This window comes from Stegostoma tigrinum, chromosome 15 (assembly GCF_030684315.1).
Source record: "Stegostoma tigrinum isolate sSteTig4 chromosome 15, sSteTig4.hap1, whole genome shotgun sequence".
Taxonomy (NCBI): Eukaryota; Metazoa; Chordata; class Chondrichthyes; order Orectolobiformes; family Stegostomatidae; genus Stegostoma; species Stegostoma tigrinum.
Window position 1 is genome coordinate 12,950,918 of NC_081368.1, and position 20,337 is coordinate 12,971,254.

At 41.9% G+C, this 20,337-nt stretch overlaps 1 protein-coding gene across 1 annotated transcript in view; it reads left to right on the plus strand.

Annotated features, from left to right (window-relative positions):
- si:zfos-2326c3.2 (mitogen-activated protein kinase kinase kinase kinase 4) overlaps window positions 1-20,337 on the plus strand; it is a 282,941-nt gene that overhangs the window by 143,095 nt on the left and 119,509 nt on the right. The window contains exons 10-14 of the mRNA XM_059651336.1: window positions 104-279; window positions 1,430-1,502; window positions 6,389-6,596; window positions 9,396-9,569; window positions 11,462-11,527. Of these exons, the coding sequence (XP_059507319.1) occupies window positions 104-279; window positions 1,430-1,502; window positions 6,389-6,596; window positions 9,396-9,569; window positions 11,462-11,527 (697 nt within the window). The remainder of the gene's footprint in view (window positions 1-103; window positions 280-1,429; window positions 1,503-6,388; window positions 6,597-9,395; window positions 9,570-11,461; window positions 11,528-20,337) is intronic.

The window sequence follows — 20,337 nt, forward strand, 5'->3', positions numbered from 1 at the left end:
CCTTATGGTCTTTGACGAGACAATTGACTTCTGGGACTTTCAGAGGCCATCCGTATGCTTCAAACATTGCCATTATCACTGAGCGTGATTTATTTTCCTTTAGGTCGAAGAAATTCATTAATTTTGTAGAAAATTGCCTGGTGAAGAATCACTTACATCGAAGCACCACTGAAGCACTGTTAAAACATTCATTCATCCGGGATCAGCAGAATGATCGGCAAGTTCGTATTATGCTGAAAGATCAAATAGACAGAACTAGGAAGAAGAAGGGTGAGAAAGGTACAAACTGCTTATTTCCTTCTACTTGTTGATACTGGCCATTGAAGTTGTAGTTTCGTTCTTCATTCAGCCATGAGCAGATGTTTTAAATTCTGATATGCTCAATTTGTCAAACAGATGTCCGTAGCTGAATTTCTGTTCTGTTACTGGAAGAATGTACAAATTTATTCTAAAAATCCTGTAGCGTTTATCTGATTTATTTTGCTATATAGCGTTGACCGTGACAATTTAGGCTTCTCACGCTGTTAAGGTTTGTCTTAAAGCATTGGATATACCTTTGCAATATTTGTCTTATACATTTAGATGGACTTACACTCACTTGAATAAGGCATTGTCTCAAGTACAGCTCAGCTTTTGCAAACTTTCAGGATAACTCAATCCTGAAAATCAGCTGCTTGACTCTTCTTTGCACATCACCTTGGGTTGAAATGACTCCCTTGTGTTATTTTGGTTAACACCAGACAGATTAGTCAAGATGAAGACTCAACAACAGACTGCACAAATCCGCCTTTAAAATCCTCCAACGATTCCTTGATTGATTTTGTTCTATAGCTTTCTATTTGCTTCTAATAACTGGATACTAAGTGTCAATTTCACTAATTCCCCCGTATCTCTTTGCACTTTACTGTCAGCCACTTCAACACCATCTGCTTTTGGTTCTTTTCCTGCATTGCTTTGTGAAATACTTTGTGCTCCCTGTGTAGAATTGAATTCGCCACCAGTTTTTCACTTCCAAGTTTTATCAAATTATTCTGCATATTTTAGTTCAGCTTTGCAAATTTAGCAGCCGTCCTTCCCTACTTTGTCATCCCCCTTTCCAAAAGACGCAGACTCTGTTTAGCAGATGGAGAACTCCTTGGACACAAGAACAGGAATTCAATGCAAATTTAGATCATTTGGTCCCTCGAGGCTGGTGTACCCTTCAACAAGATCATGGCTGATCTGATCATGGCCTCAAATCCACATTCCTGTCTGCCCCCTATGTGCTATACCAATGTACAAATTAGGAGGCAGAGTAGGAGTAGGGTCATTCTGTCCCTTAAGGTACGGCTGATCAAAAACCTAATTTAAAAAATTACTTCCTGTTTCTGGAGGCACAAAATTGCAGCTACTTAATGTGAGCTTCATCATTATCCCTTCCTGTTATTAGATGAAACAGAATATGAATATAGTGGAAGTGAGGAAGATGAAGGTGGATTGAATGAAGATGAAGGAGAACCAAGGTAATTTAATTATTGAAGAATTTATCCAATTGCATTTTGAAATTTTCTTTTGGATCTGCTTCCAACAACCTTTACGACGGTTTTTCATCAGTCTCGATTTGGTTTGTGTACCAAATTTTGTTGCATTATGTTTCTGTTCCACCATGTGCTGCTATTCCTCGCTTTTCATAGATTAATAGAATCCCTACAGTGTGGACGCAGGTCATTCGGCCCATCGAGTCCAAACTGTTTCTCTGAAGAGTATCACACCCAGACTCAGCCCCCTACACTATCCCCATAACCCCACATTAACCATGGCTAACCCATCTATCCTACGCATCCCTGGACACTACAATTTAGCCAACCCACCTCACCTGTACATCTTTGTTATTGGTTAAGAGGGAGAAATAACCCAGAAATTCAGATAGTGAGGAAGCAGTGCCACAATTGTATTTTTTCACAAAGACTACCTTTTAAAACAATTCAGCTTTACAGGATGTGTTTGAGACTGTTGTGTTGGTTTGAGATAACATCATGGCTAATTGACTTTAATCAGCCTTGTTAGCAATTTAGTTGCACAGTCCACGACACTGAAATTAGATGTTAGCAATATCAACAGTGTCATTTTTTATTCATTCACAGGATGTGGGTATCACTAGCTATGCCAGCAATTTGTTGCCCATCCCTAATTGCCCAGAGGGCAGTTAAGAGTCAATCACATTGCTGTGCATCTGGTTTCTCATGTAGGTTAGACTGGGTGAGGGGGGCATCTTCCTTCCCTGAAGAACTACTGTAAACCAGATCAGTTTCCCCCCACAGTGGTTTCATGGTCTTGTAATTAGACTTTTAATTCCAGACTTTTTTTAAATTGATTTCAAATCACACTATTTGCCCCAATGGGATTCAATCCCAGTACCTTAGTCTCTGGATTCACAGACCAATGATAATATCACTTCTCCCCTGTGTGAAAGCAAAATTCACTGTCAGGGCTGATAGAGCTGTTGACCAATCAGTTCGGTCAGCAGCTTCAAAGGGCATGACCTCCTTGCACTGTGAACAGAGATCCTGCCATTAACCACTTCAGTTCACCACCAGCGTATTATGGCTGAAAGGTGTCCTTCCCAACAGGCTGTTAGCATCCAGACAGTTTTCTTCCTGTGCAGGAAGAGGCCATTCAGCTTGCAGTGCGTCTGCTGGACCTTTGAAAGAGTTCTCCAAACTATTTTATTCGCTTCCAGCCACTCCCTTATTCCCCCTCCGTTCCCCACCCCCATCTTTATCTTCATATCCCGAAACTTTTGTTCCCTTATTGTAAAATAAACATCCATGAGTATGTGGCAGCAGCGAGGGGAGGAGCGAGAGAAGAGTTTCAATCACCATAGAAACATATAACAGAAGAACAATAGTAGGCCATTTGGCCCTGCAGGTCTGCTCCACCATTCAATATGATCCTAGATGATCATCCTACTCAGCACCCTGTTCCTGATTTTGCCTTCATTCTCTTTGATCCCTTTAGCCTTACCCCACCCCTGGACCAGAAGGCTTCAGTTCAAGTCCCATCTGCTCCACAGCGTGTTGTAACATTTCTAAGCAAATTGATTAGAAAAATAGTTTAAATTTATAAAAGAGAACTATATCTAACACCTTCCTGAAAACAGTCAATGTTTTGGCCTCAACCACTTTCTGTGGCAGAGAATTCCACAGGCTCACCACTGTCTAGGTGAAGACATTTCTCTCCGACTCAGTCCTACCCTTTATTCTTAGACTATGACCATGGTTCTGGACTGCCTGGCCATTGGAGCATCCTTCCCATGTTTACTCTGCCTAGTCCTGTTGGAAATTTACAGGGTTCTGTAAGATCTCCCCCGTTTCAAAGAAACAAAGAAACAAACAAACCTACAGCGCAGGAACAGGCCCTTCGGCCCTCCAAGCCTGTGCCGATCAAGATCCTCTGTCTAACCTATCATCTATTTTCTAACGGACTTTGTCCATTTGCTCCCTGCCCATCCATGTACCTGTCCAAATATATCTTAAAAGATGCTAACGTGTCTCCGTCTACCACTTCCGCTGGCAACGCGTTCCATGCGCCCACCACCCTCTGTGTAAAGAACTTTTCACGCATATCTCCCTTAAACTTTCCTCCTCTCACTTTCAACTCATGACCCCTAGTAATTGAGCCCCCCATTCTGAGAAAAATCTTTTTGCTATCCACCCGGCCGAGACCCCTCATGATTTTGTAGAACTCAATCAGGTCCCCCCTCAATCTCCGTCTTTCCAACGAAAACAATCCTAGTCTATTCAACATCTCTTCATAGCTAGCACCCTCCATACCAGGCAACATCCTGGTGAACCTCCTCTGCACCCTCTCCAAAGCATCCACATCCTTTTGGTAATGTGGCGACCAGAACTGTACACAATATTCCAAATGTGGCCGAACCAAAATCCTATACAACTGCAACATGACCTGCCAACTCTTGTACTCAATACCCCGTCCAATGAAGGAAAGCATGCCATATGCCTTCTTGACCACCCTATTGACCTGCGTTGTCACCTTCAAGGAACAATGGACCTGAACATCCAGATCTCTCTGTTCATCAATTTTCCCTAGGACTTTTCCATTTACTGTATAGTTCGCCCTTGAATTTGATCTTCCAAAATGCATCACCTCACATTTGCCCGGATTGAACTCCATCTGCCATTTATCTGCCCAACTCTCCAGTCTATCTATATTCTGCTGTAATTTCTGACAGTCCCCTTCACTATCAGCTACTTCACCAATCTTAGTGTCATCAGCAAACTTGCTGATCAGACCACCTACACCTTCCTCCAGATCATTTACATATATCACAAACAACAGTGGTCCCAGCACAGATACCTGTGGAACACCACTGGTTACAGGTCTCCAATTTGAGAAACTCCCTTCTACTACTAACCTCTGTCTCCTGTTGCCCAGCCAGTTTTTTAACCATCTAGCTAGCACACCCTGCACCCCATGTGACTTCACTTCCTCCATCAGCCTGCCATGGGGAACCTTATCAAACGCCTTACTGAAGTCCATGTATATGACATCTACAGCCTTTCCCTCATCAATCAACTTTGTCATGTCCTCAAAGAATTCTATTAAGTTGGTAAGACATGACCTTCCCTGTACAAAACCATGTTGCCTATCACTGATAAGCCCAGTTTCTTCCAAATGGGAATAGATCCTCTCCCTCAGTATCTTTTCCAGTAGCTTCCCTACCACTGACGTCAGGCTCACCGGTCGATAATTACCTGGATAATCCTTGCTGCCCTTTTTAAACAAGGGGACAACATTAGCAAGTCTCCAGTCCTCTGGGACCTCACCCGTGTCTAAGGACACTGCAAAGATATCTGTTAGGGCCCCGGCTATTTCCTCTCTCGCTTCCCTCAGAAACCTGGGATAGATCCCATCCGGACCTGGGGACTTGTCCACCTTAATGTCTTTTAGGATACCTAACACTTCCTCCTTCCTTATGTCAACTTGACCTCGACTAAGCAAACATCTGTCCCTAACCTCAACATCCAACATGTCCCTCTCCTTGGTGAATACCGATGCAAAGTACTCGTTAAGAATGTCACCCATTTTCTCTGACTCAGCACGTAACTTTCCTTCTTTGTCCTTAAGTGGGCCAATCCTTTCTCTAGTTGCCCTCTTGCTCTTTATATATGAATAAAAGGCTTTGGGATTTTCCTTAACCATGTTTGCCAGCAATATCTCATGTCCTCTCTTAGCCCTCTTAATCCCTTTTTTCAGATTCGCCCTACATTCCCGATATTCTTGCAAAACTTCGTCTGTCTTCAGTTGCCTAGACCTCATGTATGCTTCCTTTTTTCTCTTGGCTAGTCTCACAATTTCACCTGTCATCCATGGCTCCCTAATCTTGCCTTTTCTATTCCTCATTTTCACAGGAACATGTCTCTCCTGCACGCTAATCAGCCTCTCCTTAAAAGCCTCCCACATATCAAGTGTGGATTTACCTTCTAACAGTTTCTCCCAATCTACATTCCTCAGATCCTGCCGAATCTTGGTATAGTCGGCATCTCCCCAGTTTAGTACTCTTCCTTTAGGACCACTCCTATCCTTGTCCATGAATATTGTAAAACTTACGGAATTGTGGTCGCTATTTCCAAAGTAGTCCCCTAATGTAACTTCAACCACCTGGCCGGGTTCATTCCCCAGCACCAGGTCCAACATGGCCCTTTCCTGAGTTGGACTACATACATACTGCTCTAGAAAACCCTCCTGGACACACCTTACAAATTCTGCTCCGTCTTGACCCCTAACACTGAGTGAATCCCAGTCAATGTTGGGTAAACTAAAATCTCCCATCACCACCACCCTGTTTCTCCTACACCTTTCCATTATCTGTTTACATATTTGTACCTCTATCTCACGCTCACTGTTGGGAGGCCTGTAGTACAGCCCCAGCATTGTTTCAATCTTCTAAACTCACGTTTAGTGAAAGACAGTATGTCACGTTCAGTTGCAGCTAAACATTCCCTTCATTTTGGTCAATTATTTCATCTGATTGCCTTTTAATTTGCAAATGTTATTTGTGTTGAAATTTGTCAACTCTGTTCTGTCTGAACTGATCATGCCCCAGTTTATCATTATCAGCAAAACACCCATGTGCCCGAAATTTGCTTTTCCTGCTGGAACCAATCGCAGGTAACTTTACAAGTATATGTACAAAACAACATTTAATGTCACAAATAGTTAGATTTGGCAGAATTTTTCCAGCGATTGGAGTTTTATTTTCTAGAAGGTGCATGACACACAAGAAATTTTCATCATCCGACCCAAGGTCCACACTCCATTTTCGGAAAATGTCCATGTTCATTCCCTCACCCTCTGGCTCATGTTGCTCTCTGTGGTCTCCATTCAGTTCCATTGTTAATCAGCCCGGGGAGTCGACCCTTCGCCGAGAGTTCCTGCGGTTACAACAGGAGAACACCAACCGAACAGCGGCTCAGCAACAACAGGAAGTGCTCCAGCAGCAACGACAGGAACAGGAGAAATACAAGCAGCAACTACTGGCCGAGAGACAGAAACGGATTAACCAGCAGAAGGAGCAGAGGAGGTGGCTGGAAGATGTAAGGGTTTTTCTTTTCACATTGGGCTATTGTTTTTGTTGTGCCATCCTTTGTAGTTTTCTTGTTCCTTCGTTCCGGCCAATCGTCAACATTGACACCAGAAAGGAGAAAAAATATAGTAAAACTTGGAAATAAAACAAGCTGGTCCAACTGATAAATGGATGAGCAATACGACTAGTATATTATTTGGAGTTTGCACATTGTCCCCGTGTCTGCATATGTTTCCTCCGGGTGCTCCCGTTTCCTCCCACTATCCAAAGATGCGCAGGCTAGGTGGATTGGCCAAGGTAAATTGCCCGTAGCATTCAGGGATGTGTAGATTAGGCGGATTTCTGCAGGATTGGTCTGGGTGGCATGCTCTGAGGGTTGGTGTGGACTTGTAGGGCTGAAGGGCCTGGTTCCACACTGTAGGGGTTCTGTGAGTTTTGATTTATTCATGGGATGTGCACATCACCCAGCATCTATTGCCCAGAGAGCGGTTAAGAATCAATTTGCTGTGGATCTGGAGTCTGATGTAAGCCAGACCAGGTAAGGATCGTAGATTACATTTCCTGGAGGACATTGTGAACTAGATAGGTATGTTTCTGACAATCAACAGTGGTTATATGGTCACCACCAACATTCACCTCTGAGCTTCTTACAGCAACATAGTAGAAAAGTGTAGATAGGTTTGCATAGTCTTGATGGGTTAAAAGACCTCTTCCGGACATACAACTCTGTGACATTAGTCTAGATTTCTCATTCTGTGTTTCTATTGAATGATATTTTTGTAATCTGTCTTGGTAGGATTTGAACTCATTTTACAGAACATTTCCCAGACCTCTGGATTACCAGTCCAACAGCACTACTACCAAGCCATCAGCTCCCAGATTCATTTCCACATATGACTGGGTTTATTAGAAGTTGTTTTTAATCACCTGGGATGAACAGCTTGGGGTGAATGGCCTGTTCCTGTGCTGTGTGATTTTATGTACTTAGTGGCTCTACAACACATCCTTGCCTTCCATTCCTAACATTGCCCATTGTCAGCTCAGGCAGTGAAACAAGAATCTATGACATTGTTTCCGCAGTTGTGCAATGTTGATTGGATATTAAAGAGAGAAATGTCTTCTGAAGAAAGATAAAATATTCAGACCATTTTAGAACTTTTTTTTGCAGGTTAGGTCTATTGGTCATGTTAAATTGCCCATAGTGTCCAAGGTTTGCAGGCTAGGTGAGTTAGCCATAGGAAATGCAGGGTTATAGGGATAGGGTAGGGGGGTGGTTTAGGGTTAGGGTTAGGGTCTGGGTGGGATTCTCTTCAGAGGGGCAGTATGAACTTGGTGGGCTGCATGGCCTGCTTCCACTCTGTAGGGATGCTATGATTCAACGCAAATACAGTGGTTACAAGAGCAAGTTAAAAACTAGGAATATTGCAGTGAGTAACTTATCTCCTGACTTCCCAAAACCTGCCAATGATCTACAAGGAACAAGTCAGAAGTGTGATAGAATACTCCCCACTTGCCTGGATGAGTGCAGTTTCAGCAACAAGAAACTTGACACAATCCAGAACAAAGCAGCCCACTTGATTGGTACCACATCTGTGAACATTGACTCTCTCCACCACCAATGCTCAGTAGTAGCAATATGCACCACTCACAAGATGGAAAGCAGAAAATTACAAAGGTTACTTCGATAGCACCTTCCAAACCCAAAAACACTTCCATCTGGAGGGACAAGGAGAAACATGGGAACACTACTAACTGCTAGTTCCCCTCCAAACCACTCACCATCCCTTTGAAGTATATCGCCTTTCCTTCACTGTTTCTGGAATTGCCTCTCTAGGACCATTGTGGGTCAAACTACAGTACATGGACTACTGCAGTTCAAGAAGGCAGCTCACCACCACTATCTTCTCAGGACCAAATGGGATAGGCCATACTTGCTGGCCCAGCCGATGATGCTCACCTTCCATGAGTAAAGAACAAAAATAGTGCTAATTTTGGCGGTGAAAAGTTTGGTGTCAAATCATTGATTCAGTTGCCTGAGCATCATTTCCATTGAATTTAAATGGGAAAGATACATAATCAGCAGCAGATCTTCTTTTGCCCCATCCAGCAGCATCACCAAAGTTCAAATTGGCTTATTTTACAAAATTTGCCCTCCTTCAATATGGTATATGATGTGGTCATGTTCAACCAGAACCGTCTAAGATGTCTTGGATAGATTCACTGCCACCAATCCTTGTTGCAATGTTCTAAGTTACTGGTAGGAAGTAGTAGAGAAGGATGCCCACACAAAGTCTTCAAAAGAGATAGGTTCAGATGTGATCAGCAGTATTACATATTACAACAGAGATTGTCTCCTGTCTGGTATCAGACTAAAATTAACAATCAATTAGCCAAATGGACCTGGCACTAGAACATCAACCAGAACACTAATTTTCATGATAATAAAATGTGAGGCTGGATGAACACAGCAGGCCAAGCAGCATCTCAGGAGCACAAAAGCTGACGTTTCGGGCCGAAACGTCAGCTTTTGTGCTCCTGAGATGCTGCTTGGCCTGCTGTGTTCATCCAGCCTCACATTTTATTATCTTGGAATCTCCAGCATCTGCAGTCCCCATTATCTCTGATACTAATTTTCATGATATCAGTTATCCCATTTCAGGTACCAACTGCCTTGTACAACATATGTTAAACCTGCTATGTTTGCTTCACGTGTGCATGATGTTTCACTTTCCAGTGAAATCTAATATCTATCTGATAAAGTTAATCTTGAGCTTTTTAACTAACGTCATTTGGGTGCTGACTCACACAGCACCACAAAAGGGAACAGGAGCTGCGAAAACAGCAGGAATGCGGAAGGAAAAAACCAGAAGTGACAGAGAGACACAGAAAAGAACAGAAGAGTGGAGGAGAAGAAGAAAGGAACTGGGCGGAAGAGGAGAGATGGAAGATCGTGGAGGGGAAACGGAAAGTTGAGCAGAAACAGGTATGCATTCACCTGCTGAGGTCAGAACACCTTTAATCACTTTAAAAATGTAAAATGTTAGCTCTGAAGTTGGGGTTCATTAAGTTAATTAGGGCAACACGGTGGTTCAATGGATAGTACTGCTGCCACACAGCACCAGGAACCTGGGTTCGATTACACTGTCTGGCTGCATGGGTTTTCTCCGGATAATCCAGTTTCCTCCCACTGTCTGAACATGAGCAGGTGAGAGGGGTTGGCCATGCTAAATTGCCCACTGTGTGTAGGGATGTGCAAGCTAGGTGGGTTCCATGAGAAATGTAGGGTTGAGGTGGTCCAGGTGGGATGCTGTTTGAAGGATTGGTGTGGACCCGATGGTCCAAATGGCCTGCATCCACACTATAGGATCCTATTCTATGATTCAAAAGCAAGTTGCAACAGAAATTCCGTTCCCAGGCACTGTTGTAACGTTTTGTTATACATTTGTTAACAAACCCCATTTTGTAAAAGGTATTTTTTGATCAAGTCATTTAAATGACTTCATTCCTGCCCTCAGAATGTCCCTAAGTACTTGGTAGTCAAGTCATTTGGAAATGTTTCCACTGCTTAAGAAATGGGGCAGCTATTTTACACACAATAAACTTCCACTGATAATCACAACCTGCTGACCTGTTTTAATCATGTTGGCTGAGGGATAAATATTAACCAGCACACCAGGGACAACTCTGTGCTCTTCTTTAAGTCAAGCCGTGGAGTTTATGTTCCACCTTTAAAATTGGTTTGATGTCAGATCCCAAGTGACAATGTACCCTGCAGACAGTGTACCACTCACTCAGAATTTTATTGAGGGTAAGCGTAGATTTTATGATCAAGTCTCTGGAGTGGGATTGAATCTACAGGATTCTGTCTCAGAAAGGAAACATGCTGGCACTGTACTACAATTGACGCTCTTGCTGTAATAACCATCACCATGATGGTCTTAAGCTTTCGTCTGTTCACAATAAACTGCAGTGGTTCATAAAGGCAGCTCACCACCCTACAGAGACATAGAGTCATGCAGCACTGTCCAACTAGTCCGTCCAACTAGTCCATCCAACTATTGTCCCAAACTAAACTCCTACGTACCTGTGCTGTACCCATATCCCTCTAAACGTTTCTTACTCATCTAAATGTCTTTTAAACGTTGTAACTGTCCTTGCATCCTCCACTTCCTCAGAAGTTCATTCCTCATGAAAATTACTGTCTGTGTGAAATAACTGCACCCTTGCCTTTTTTAAATCTTTCTCCTCTCACCTTAAAATTAAACCCTCTAGTCTTGAAATCCCCCACCCTAGGGAAAAGATGATTGTTGCTGACCCTGTCTATACCCCTCATTATTTTATCAACCTCTATAAAGTCATCACTCAAACCTCCTACACTCCAGGGAAAAAAATCCTAGCCTATCCAGCCTCTCTTTATAACTCAAACCCTCCATTCTAGAACAGGGAGACCAGAACTGGACAGAGTACTCCAGAAGGGGCATCTAGCCACGGACAATAAATAAATATTATTTATATTAATAAATACTAAATACTGGCCAACCAGCAGCACTCATGTCACAAAATTGAACAGTACAAAATGCTTTCGAGATGGGTTGAAGTTCAGTGTAAATATTCCAAGGTTGGTGTTGAATACCTATTTTTAAATGAACTCCAGTTTTTGCCATTGTCATTTCCTGTCCTGTCAAAGAAAAATGGAATAACCTAGAGTTTGCAATAGTGCATATTTCTGGATAATTTGAAGGAAGGTTCAAGGAAGACTTTATCGCCAGTCCTCATCTGTAATTATTTAAAGGGAATATCCTTCTCAGACATGACACTTGTTAATCTATGAATTCATTCTGATACTGATACTATATCTCTCTAACCTTCCTGCAGGTGGATGACCTAGCCGAGTCCCGGCTGAGTGAAACCTCTATAATAATGGATGTACCTCAACAGCAGGTATGCAAACATGGGTTGTTAACTCTATCATTATATTCTCATGTGGTTCGTTCACTGGACCTAACTCGGCATCTGGTACATGGAAGAAAAATCCCATCATTTTCAAATACAAGGAAGAGACTTACATGATCTTTTGAGGTCATTGTGGCATCTGAAAATGGGCTGTACAATTTGTGTGCATGAGCTGCTAAACTGCATTCTCAATTTTCTGTATCTACCATAACAATGTTTCATTACATTTTATGAGATTCTCGCAGGACTTTAACTTGCTGGGACACGTCACCTTTTGTGGAATGTATGATGTTGCGTATGACTGATAAAGCAAACAGCACCATGTAACTAACACCATGGTCTTCGATTTAGAATGGGTCGAAACTCTGAAATAACAAAGTACTGAATGTAGAAGCATCAAATTATTTCATGGTGTCTATCAGCTCTTTTACACACAAGATCCTCAGAACTGTTTCAAACCTCATACAGTTGTGAATTGAATTATATTGTTTCTGTGCTAAAATCAGAAGTCACATGACAACAGGTTGTAGCCCAACAAGTTTATTTAAAATCACAAGCTTTCGGAGCACTGCGCCTTTGTCAGATGAAGTCACCTGACTTCATCTGATGAAGGAACAGTGCTTTGAAAGCTTGTGATTTTAAATAAACTTGTTGGGCTACAACCTGTTGTCATTGGATTTCTGATTTTTGCCCACCTCAGTCCAACACCAGCATCTCCACATCGTGTTTCTGTGCTGTCACAACTTGTCAGGTTGACTGGTCCATGTGTCTCACCAAACTGGGGTAGAGCACTGGAAATCTACTTCTGTTATTCCGGGAGGTGTCACAAATGTTAATCATTTTAGATATTACCCAACCGATCTGTTCAGAGATGTTATTCCTCACCTCTGGATCAGGTGGGCCATGACCTTGAGTCTCCTGTTTCAGAGGTAGGGACATTACCACCATGCCACAACCACCTGAAGTAAAAGGTTTTTTTAAAAATGTTGCATTACCCAGCTTACCATTCTTTTAAGTCAAAGGTCAGGTTTTTGTATCAAACAAGGATCACTACTTATTATAAATAAATAGATTCTAACTACAGATGAACAATTATGAACTGTGACACATAATTGCTAGTTTAAACTCAAACACCCTTATAGTATAATAGAAAGCTTGTGTTAACCAAACAGTGTCCACTATTCTTCAATATTGTTCTAGCCAATTCGTGTTAATGAAACACGCATTATAGCAACACTATTTGTAATACTGTTTTACATTCTTCCAAATTAAATACCCATTGAATTCCCTTTTTAAATGTCAAAGCAACGGAAGCACACCTTGTTTACACTTGTCATAATTACTGGATAGCGAGAAACTTTTGCTCATCTGACATTGCACATAAATATCCTTGTTAAAATCATTTGATCCTGTTAAAAAATTTAAATTGTGGTAACATAGTTTATTTGGAAACACATTACTAAGTTTAAAAAAATTGGCCAAGAAATTGAAATAAAATAAATAGGCAATGCACAGATACCAATGCCCCTGTCATGGTGTAGGTTGGTTGAATTGAATAGAGTGTATTCACCACGGTCTGCTGAAGGGACGTGCCTGCTAAATTGGGAAAAAGGCAAACACAAGGCATCTTTTACCAACACCTCTGGTGGGCATTTGTTACATGCATGTATAGTGACTCATGCTTGCCTTTTTGTTCTTGCATTGATTCGCGGGATGTGAGCAATTATTGTCCATCCCTAATTGCCCATAAAACAGGTGAGAAGCAATCAGATTGCTGTGGGTCTGGAGCGGACCAGGTAAGAATGACAGATTTTCTTCCGTAAAGAGTATCAGCAAAGTAGGGAGGGGACTTTTTTTAACAAAAACACAACAATGTTGGTTACATTGGTTTGTTGAGTTGGCTGGTTTGCGATGTAGAGTGATGCCAACAGCATGCATTCAATTCGCACACCAGCTGAGGTGACCACGAAGAATTCTCCTTCACAACCTCTCCGCTTGCCTGGGGTGCGGTGACCCTCAAGTTAAACCGCCTCCAGTTGTCTCTCTCTCTATTGAGAGAGCAGCCCCATCCTCTGGTGAGACTGTGGTCACAATTAGGGCTCTGTTTCGTTCCAGATTATTATTGAATTCAAATTTCACCATATACTTTGAAGCGATTCAAGCCCAAGACCCCAGAGTATTAGCCTGGGGTTCTGAATGACAAGCCCATTGACATTTCCACTACATTACTGCCTTTCCTGCTCAAAGCCTCCTTTCCAACCTTGTCAGAGACAGTAAGAACTGCTGATGCTGGAGTCAGAGATAACACAGTGTGGAGCTGGAGGAACACAGCAGGCCAGGCATCATCAGAGGAGCAGGAAAGGTGATATTTGATGTTGAAATTTCTTTCTGAAGAAGGGTCCCAACCTGAAATGTCAACTTTCCTGCTCCTCTGATGCTGCCTGGCCTGCTGTGTTCATCCAGCTCCACACTGTGTTATCTCCTATCCAACCGTGTTTTGGCCTGAAGCAACTATTGCCAGCTGCATGGAAGTCAGTCTGAGGGGTCACCTAGAACAAAGAAGATTGTTTCCACTTCATACCATGGCACATTATCTTGAATTTCTGGGTCTTTTTTATTTGCAGTATTGACTTTCTGATTTTAGCTTACATTGTACAACAAAAGAAGCTGGCTAGAGTTTCTCTGGTCTGAACAGTTTGAGCCAGTGCCATGCCAGTTACAGGTGGAGATATTCCCTTAGCAACAGTGACAGAGAAGTTTGAGAAGCTATTTTGCACAGGGTTTGCTGAAGGTAACATCTGACAGATAAGTACAGTGGAGAACAGCATGAGGAAAATCAAAGAAGAAAGGGCTGGGGAGAAAATATCCAGTAATGGTGATATGTAATGATTCAGCAAGGATAAACAAAGCTGAGACAAGAAGTTTGCACATGAATAGCAGAATGATTAAGGGATAACAAGGTGTCGAGCTGGATGAGCACAGGAGGCCAAGCAGCATCTGCGGAGCAGGAAAGCTGATGTTTCGGGCCTAGACCCCTCTGCAGATTTTCTGAAGTAGGGTCTAGGCCCGAAACGTCAGCCTTCCTGCTCCTCTGATGCTACTTGGGCTGCTGTGCTCATCCAGCACCACACCTTGTTATCTAAGATTCTCCAGCATCTGGAGTTCCTATTATCTCTGAAAGAATGATTAAGGGCTTTGCTTTGTCAAAACCACAGGAACAAATTAGAACCTGTCTACCATTGATACCTGGGCCTAATTAAGTGGATGTAATTCTTAACAAAGGGGTTTGAACTCAATTCCTCACATAGCATAATTGGAAAAGAGGAGTGAATGATGAAAATTTCACACAGTGAGTTATGGTGACCTGAAGTGTGCAGCTTGAAAGGGTGATGGAAGCAGATTCAAAAGTAACATTTAAAAGATAATTGGATATATCCTTGAAGAGAAAAATTGGCAGGGCTGTAGGAATAGAGCGGGGGAGAATAGGATTAATTGGCCAGCTCTTTCAAAGAGATGGCATATCTAGTTATGGGGGCAAAATAACTTGCATCCCTGCCATGTGTTTTTATTCTACCTCGTCCAGTATCTCGCTGTCGTTTTTACAGTACAGATACCACAGATGTTCATACCTCCCCAGAGATTCAATTTTGCTGAGTGTAGCTATCCCTACCCCCATGGTGATACGGGAGGGGGAAGCCAGCCCATGTTGTTAATGGCTGACCCCTGTCCCAAGCTATAGAACACTGAGAGGTACGTCGATTGCTTTAAGATGCAATTCCTATTGCCCTAAAATATTTAATTCCTAAGGAGAATATTCTTACACTTTGTTATTCTTTATATCCTCTTTATCCTATATATACCACCTCATGCTTGTCTATGTTGAAGTTGCTTTGCTGATTACACACCTATTCTTTGAGTTTATTACTTTCTGATCTCTTCCGGTAAATCATAACATTAGTAATAAGACCATGTAATAATTTAATGCTTCGGACATTTTGTGGATTCCTTCATGGCCTGAGTCATAGACTCAGACATTTAAAGTACACTAGGAGGCCAATCAGCCCATCGCATACATGCTGGTCAACAAAGATCTAATTATGCTAATCCCAGTTTCCAGCTTTTGGCAAATTGCCCTGGAAGCAATGGCAATGCAAGTGAATGTCTAAACTCTGCTCAAATGTTTCAAGAGTTTCTGATGCAATCCATCTTTTAGGATGCGAGCTCCAGATTCCCCCAATGCTCAGTGAAAAAATAATTCTCTACAAATGTGCTGTTGTCTTTTACCAATTACCTCAACCCATGACTACCAGTTATTGATCCTTACACTCATGGAGAAAAAGTGCCTTCCCATCAAAATTATCTGTGCCCCTCAACACTTTATCTCAAGTCTGATTTTCTTTTGATCATTTATATGGTAACAGCATCATTATTTTTTCTCTACTCTGTGACAATTTAATGTTAAAGTTCCCTTTGTCTTCTGACATGTTTTCAAAAACTTTATCCAGACTCTGTTTTGGCTTTCCATTGTTTCATGAGACCCTAAAGCTTAGGAGCAGATGTCGACCATTTGGCCCATCGACTCTGCTGCATTTTTCAATGGGATAATGATTGATCTGATCATCTTCAATTCCACTTTGCTGCCTTTATACCCATAACCCTTGATTAGTTCACTGATTAAAAATGTCCATCTGAGTCTTAAACGTACTCATGACCCAGCCTCAACAGCCTTCTGCAGTAAAGAATTCCACTGATTCACATAACTCAGAGAAGAAATTTTTCATCTCTGCCTCAGAAGTCTTACACTGAGATTTTGACCTCTGCACCTAGACTCTCCCACAAGAGGAAACAGCCTCTCTGCATTTACCCTGTGAAGTCCCAAAGAATTGGTCTTGGCTTTTACAAGAAAAACTTGAAATGGAGCTGTGTTCTATGATCAACATTCCATTGCAATTCACTTTAATTTGGATTTCACTTTTAGGCATTTATAAAAAGACCAAAATCAACATTCAATTCTGGTCCCTTAAGACTTGCCGAGGTGAAGATACAACTGCAAATCACATCCCTCACCGTAGACATATCACATTCAATTCAGACATAGAACATAGAACATAGAACATTACAGCACAGTACAGGCCCTTCAGCTCTCGATGTTGTGCCAACCTGTCATACCAATCTGAAGCCCATCTAATCTACACTATTCCATGTACGTCCATATGCTTATCCAATGACGACTTAAATGTACCTAAAGTTGGTGAATCTACTACCGTTGCAGGCAAAGCAAGCTAGTCCAAATGACCCCAGCGAACTGATTCCTCCTTCCTTTTTAGGAATGCCATATCATTGATAAACAGTTCACTTCAAATTTGAACATTGTAAACAGCAAGTTGTTGCCATATTTAATGCTTTAGTAAGGAGTATTTGCCTTTGAATTAATCTTACCTACCGTTTTGGCCTACCTTCCATTTAGGGTGATTGTAGAGAAAAGGGAATAGTTCATTATTTAACTGTACCACAAACTAAACTGAACAGGATAGCTGGGCGTGTACCTCTTCACTGTGACTCCGTAGTGGAGGTAATGCGAAACCCCTGAAGCCCTTCTTTAAAAGGCACACGATTTTTTTTCCCCTTTATTCATTCATGGGATGAGGGTGTTGCTGGCTAGGCAGCATTTATTGCCCATCCCTAATTGCCCAGAGTGCAGTTAAGAGTCAACCACATTGCTGTGGGTCTGGAGTCACATGTAGACCAGTTAAGGATGGTACTTTCCTTCCCCAAAAGACATGAGTGAACCAGATGAGTTTTCCTGACAATCAACAATGAATTCATGGTCATCATTAGTTTCTTAATTCCAGATACTTATTGAATTCAGATTCCACCATCTGCTGTAGCAGGATTTGAACCCTGGTCCCTAGAACATTATGTGGATTTCTGGATTAACAGTCCAGTGATAATACCACTAGGCCACACCCCTCCTACCCCCTGAACAGGTAATAACCCTGTCATCATGCAAGAGTTTGAAGTTAAATGCTTTTTAATCACTCTTTCTTTTGGCTGTTGTAATCAGTTCCCATTACATACTTCATTCCCAGTCTACCAAATCCCCCAACATAATCTGTGATAAATTCAGTCTCTTTATAGCCTTGGTATCCAATTTGATCCTGATTCGAGATGATGTTATATTTGTACCAGCTTCAACACTGTATGTTTTCATCTCTACATCAATTTTATTCTTTCATTGGGCGAGGCCATAGCTGGTTAGGCAACATTTATTGCCCATCACTAATTTTCCAGAAGATAGTTAAAAGTCAACCACATTTCTATAGGCCTGGAGTCACATGTAGGCCAGACCTGGTAGGAGTGTCAGATTTACTTCCCTAGATGGCATTAGTGAGCCAGAGAGGCTTTTCCCAACAATCAGCAGTGGGCTCTTGATTATCATTAATTCTGTTAATTCCAGATATTTATTGGATTCAGATTTCACTATCTGCCGTGGCGGAATTTGAACCGGGACCCCAGAACATTAGTTAGGTCTCTGGATTATTATCTGGGGAGGTAGTACCACTAGGCCATCACCTCCCTTGACTTCACTGTTGTCTCAGCTTTTCAGCTGCTGAAACCCTCATCCTGTTTTACCTCGAGGCAATACTCTTTCAATGTATTCCTGACTGATATCCAACATTCTCCCCTTCTTAAATGTGAGGGCCCAGATTTCCACTCCACAGTCAGGTCACAAGAGTCAGGCAATCGGCTGGCTCACTGTGCCTCCTTCTGGAGAAACTTCCTCAAGTGATGAGATCATCACTCTGACGGAAATGGGCAGCTGTAGGATGAGATCGGGACCACTGCCCCAGATACAGATCATCAGCAGTCACTTGGGCTGAGGTGCCAAGATAACTTCACAGCTGGACAGTTCTACAGACTTTGTAAGCCCTTCAAGAACAAATTACTACTGTGGTAAAAATTCCTAACTCACACACTTCTTTGGTTAAGGCCCCAGCTACAGCCAAAAAAAAGGATCTGTTTAAAATCAACACCAACATCTGATAGGCCTGTTGAGTTTGGATCTTCCATCCTGGTTAGCTCATTCCTTGACCCCTTAGCCTTCCTATCTGACCTGGGGTTTTTCAGGAAGAGGAAAAAAACTTCTCAATCGTGCATCCAGTTTCTAATACTTTGTAATAATCCAGGTTGAGATCATCCAACAGCAATAACTGACAATGGGTCCTGTTGTTCCCCCATGACCCCAGTGCTCACTTCCTTACGTTAAGTCCCAGTCAAGTGACATCTTGATTTCAAAATTCTCATCCTTGTTTTCAAATCCGTTCATTCCCTTGCCCTGTCCTATCTTTGTCATCACCTTTAGTCCTTCAGCCCTCTGAGGTTTCTGTACTGCTTTAATTCTGGCCTCAGAGAAACATAAAAACTTGGAGCAGGAGTTTGACCCTTCGAGCTTGCTGCACCATTCAACATGAGCATGGTTAATTTGTGATGTCAGTTATATTCTTGCTTTCATTTCAATGCCATTGATGCCTCTTGTGAGTCCCTAATAAATTTATTTCACAATTGAGTCTCTGCATTCAGTTGATTAAGCCCCCTCCCTACATTTCTCTGCCTTTCCATCTCACTTTATTCTCTTAGGATACATGTAAAACCCCCTCTTTGACAAAAGTTTTGCTTATCTGGCCACTTGTCTCCTTACTTGCCTCAGTTCCTGTGAAACACCTTGAGATATCCCATCGCGTTTATGCCACTATATAAATATAAGTTGTTGCTGTTAAATTGCTCCAAATTAGCTCCAATGCTCCCTAGGTGACATGATCAGGTTTTCTCTCTCATCTTTGCCATGCTGCAGTCAGGGGTATTGGGTGGTACGATCTCATATTTAAACTGTTCTTCACAATGTGAGGAAACACCTTGCTACTGCTCATTACTGCCTCCTGATGGTGCAGAAAACAGCAACAGCTAAAGAGTCACTGAAGATTTTCACAATTAGACATAATCATTAGGTTACCAGTTTCGCCAAGCGTAAAGGAGTTTCCCTTTCAACTATGGGAATCAAAGATCTTCAGCCTCTACTGGACAGCAACAAAAGTAAGATAAATGGGACAGATCTCTAATGTACACCTCTTGGGAACTGTTGTGACAATGTAGAAGTGTTGGAAATAATAGAGATAAATGAGGAGCTATGGTTCAGTAGAGCCTAAATTAAATCAAGATCATTGAAGCAAATCCAAATCAATTGAATAAAATCATTCTTCTCTCTATCAGCAATAATGCAAATATCCAATCACTTATATATTCCTATTTGCGATTAGAAAACATAGCTTGGTTCAGAATGAGATGTTCCTACTGTGCTGTATGATCACCATGGCAGATCTTGCAAAGATGGGGGCCTTGATATGCATTTGTGTCAATTTTAAGTTAATTGAGGTCAAAGTCCACTGGGATACAGTAAATTGGAGATTCTGGAGGGACATGTAGCCACTTTAGCTTATTTCTCAGGTGTGTGCCCTTAGCCAACATTTTTCAGTCTCGAGGGCACACTTGCAATTTTTCAATTCAATCAGATGTGAGTAAATAACTCTTTGACAATGAAATGTCTTTACAGATTACATATCAAGCAGCAGTTGTGCTGCTCTGAGCCACATTTCTGTTTAATGGTTTGTTTGGCCTGCTCTTAATTTGATTTCTTCTCGTTAGAGGTTTGGATCTCTTTCGCAGATGTCAGTTGATGCTCTCAAAATTGTTAATTCTGAATGTGAAATTGATAGACTCTTGTTAACCAAAGGTATTGAGGC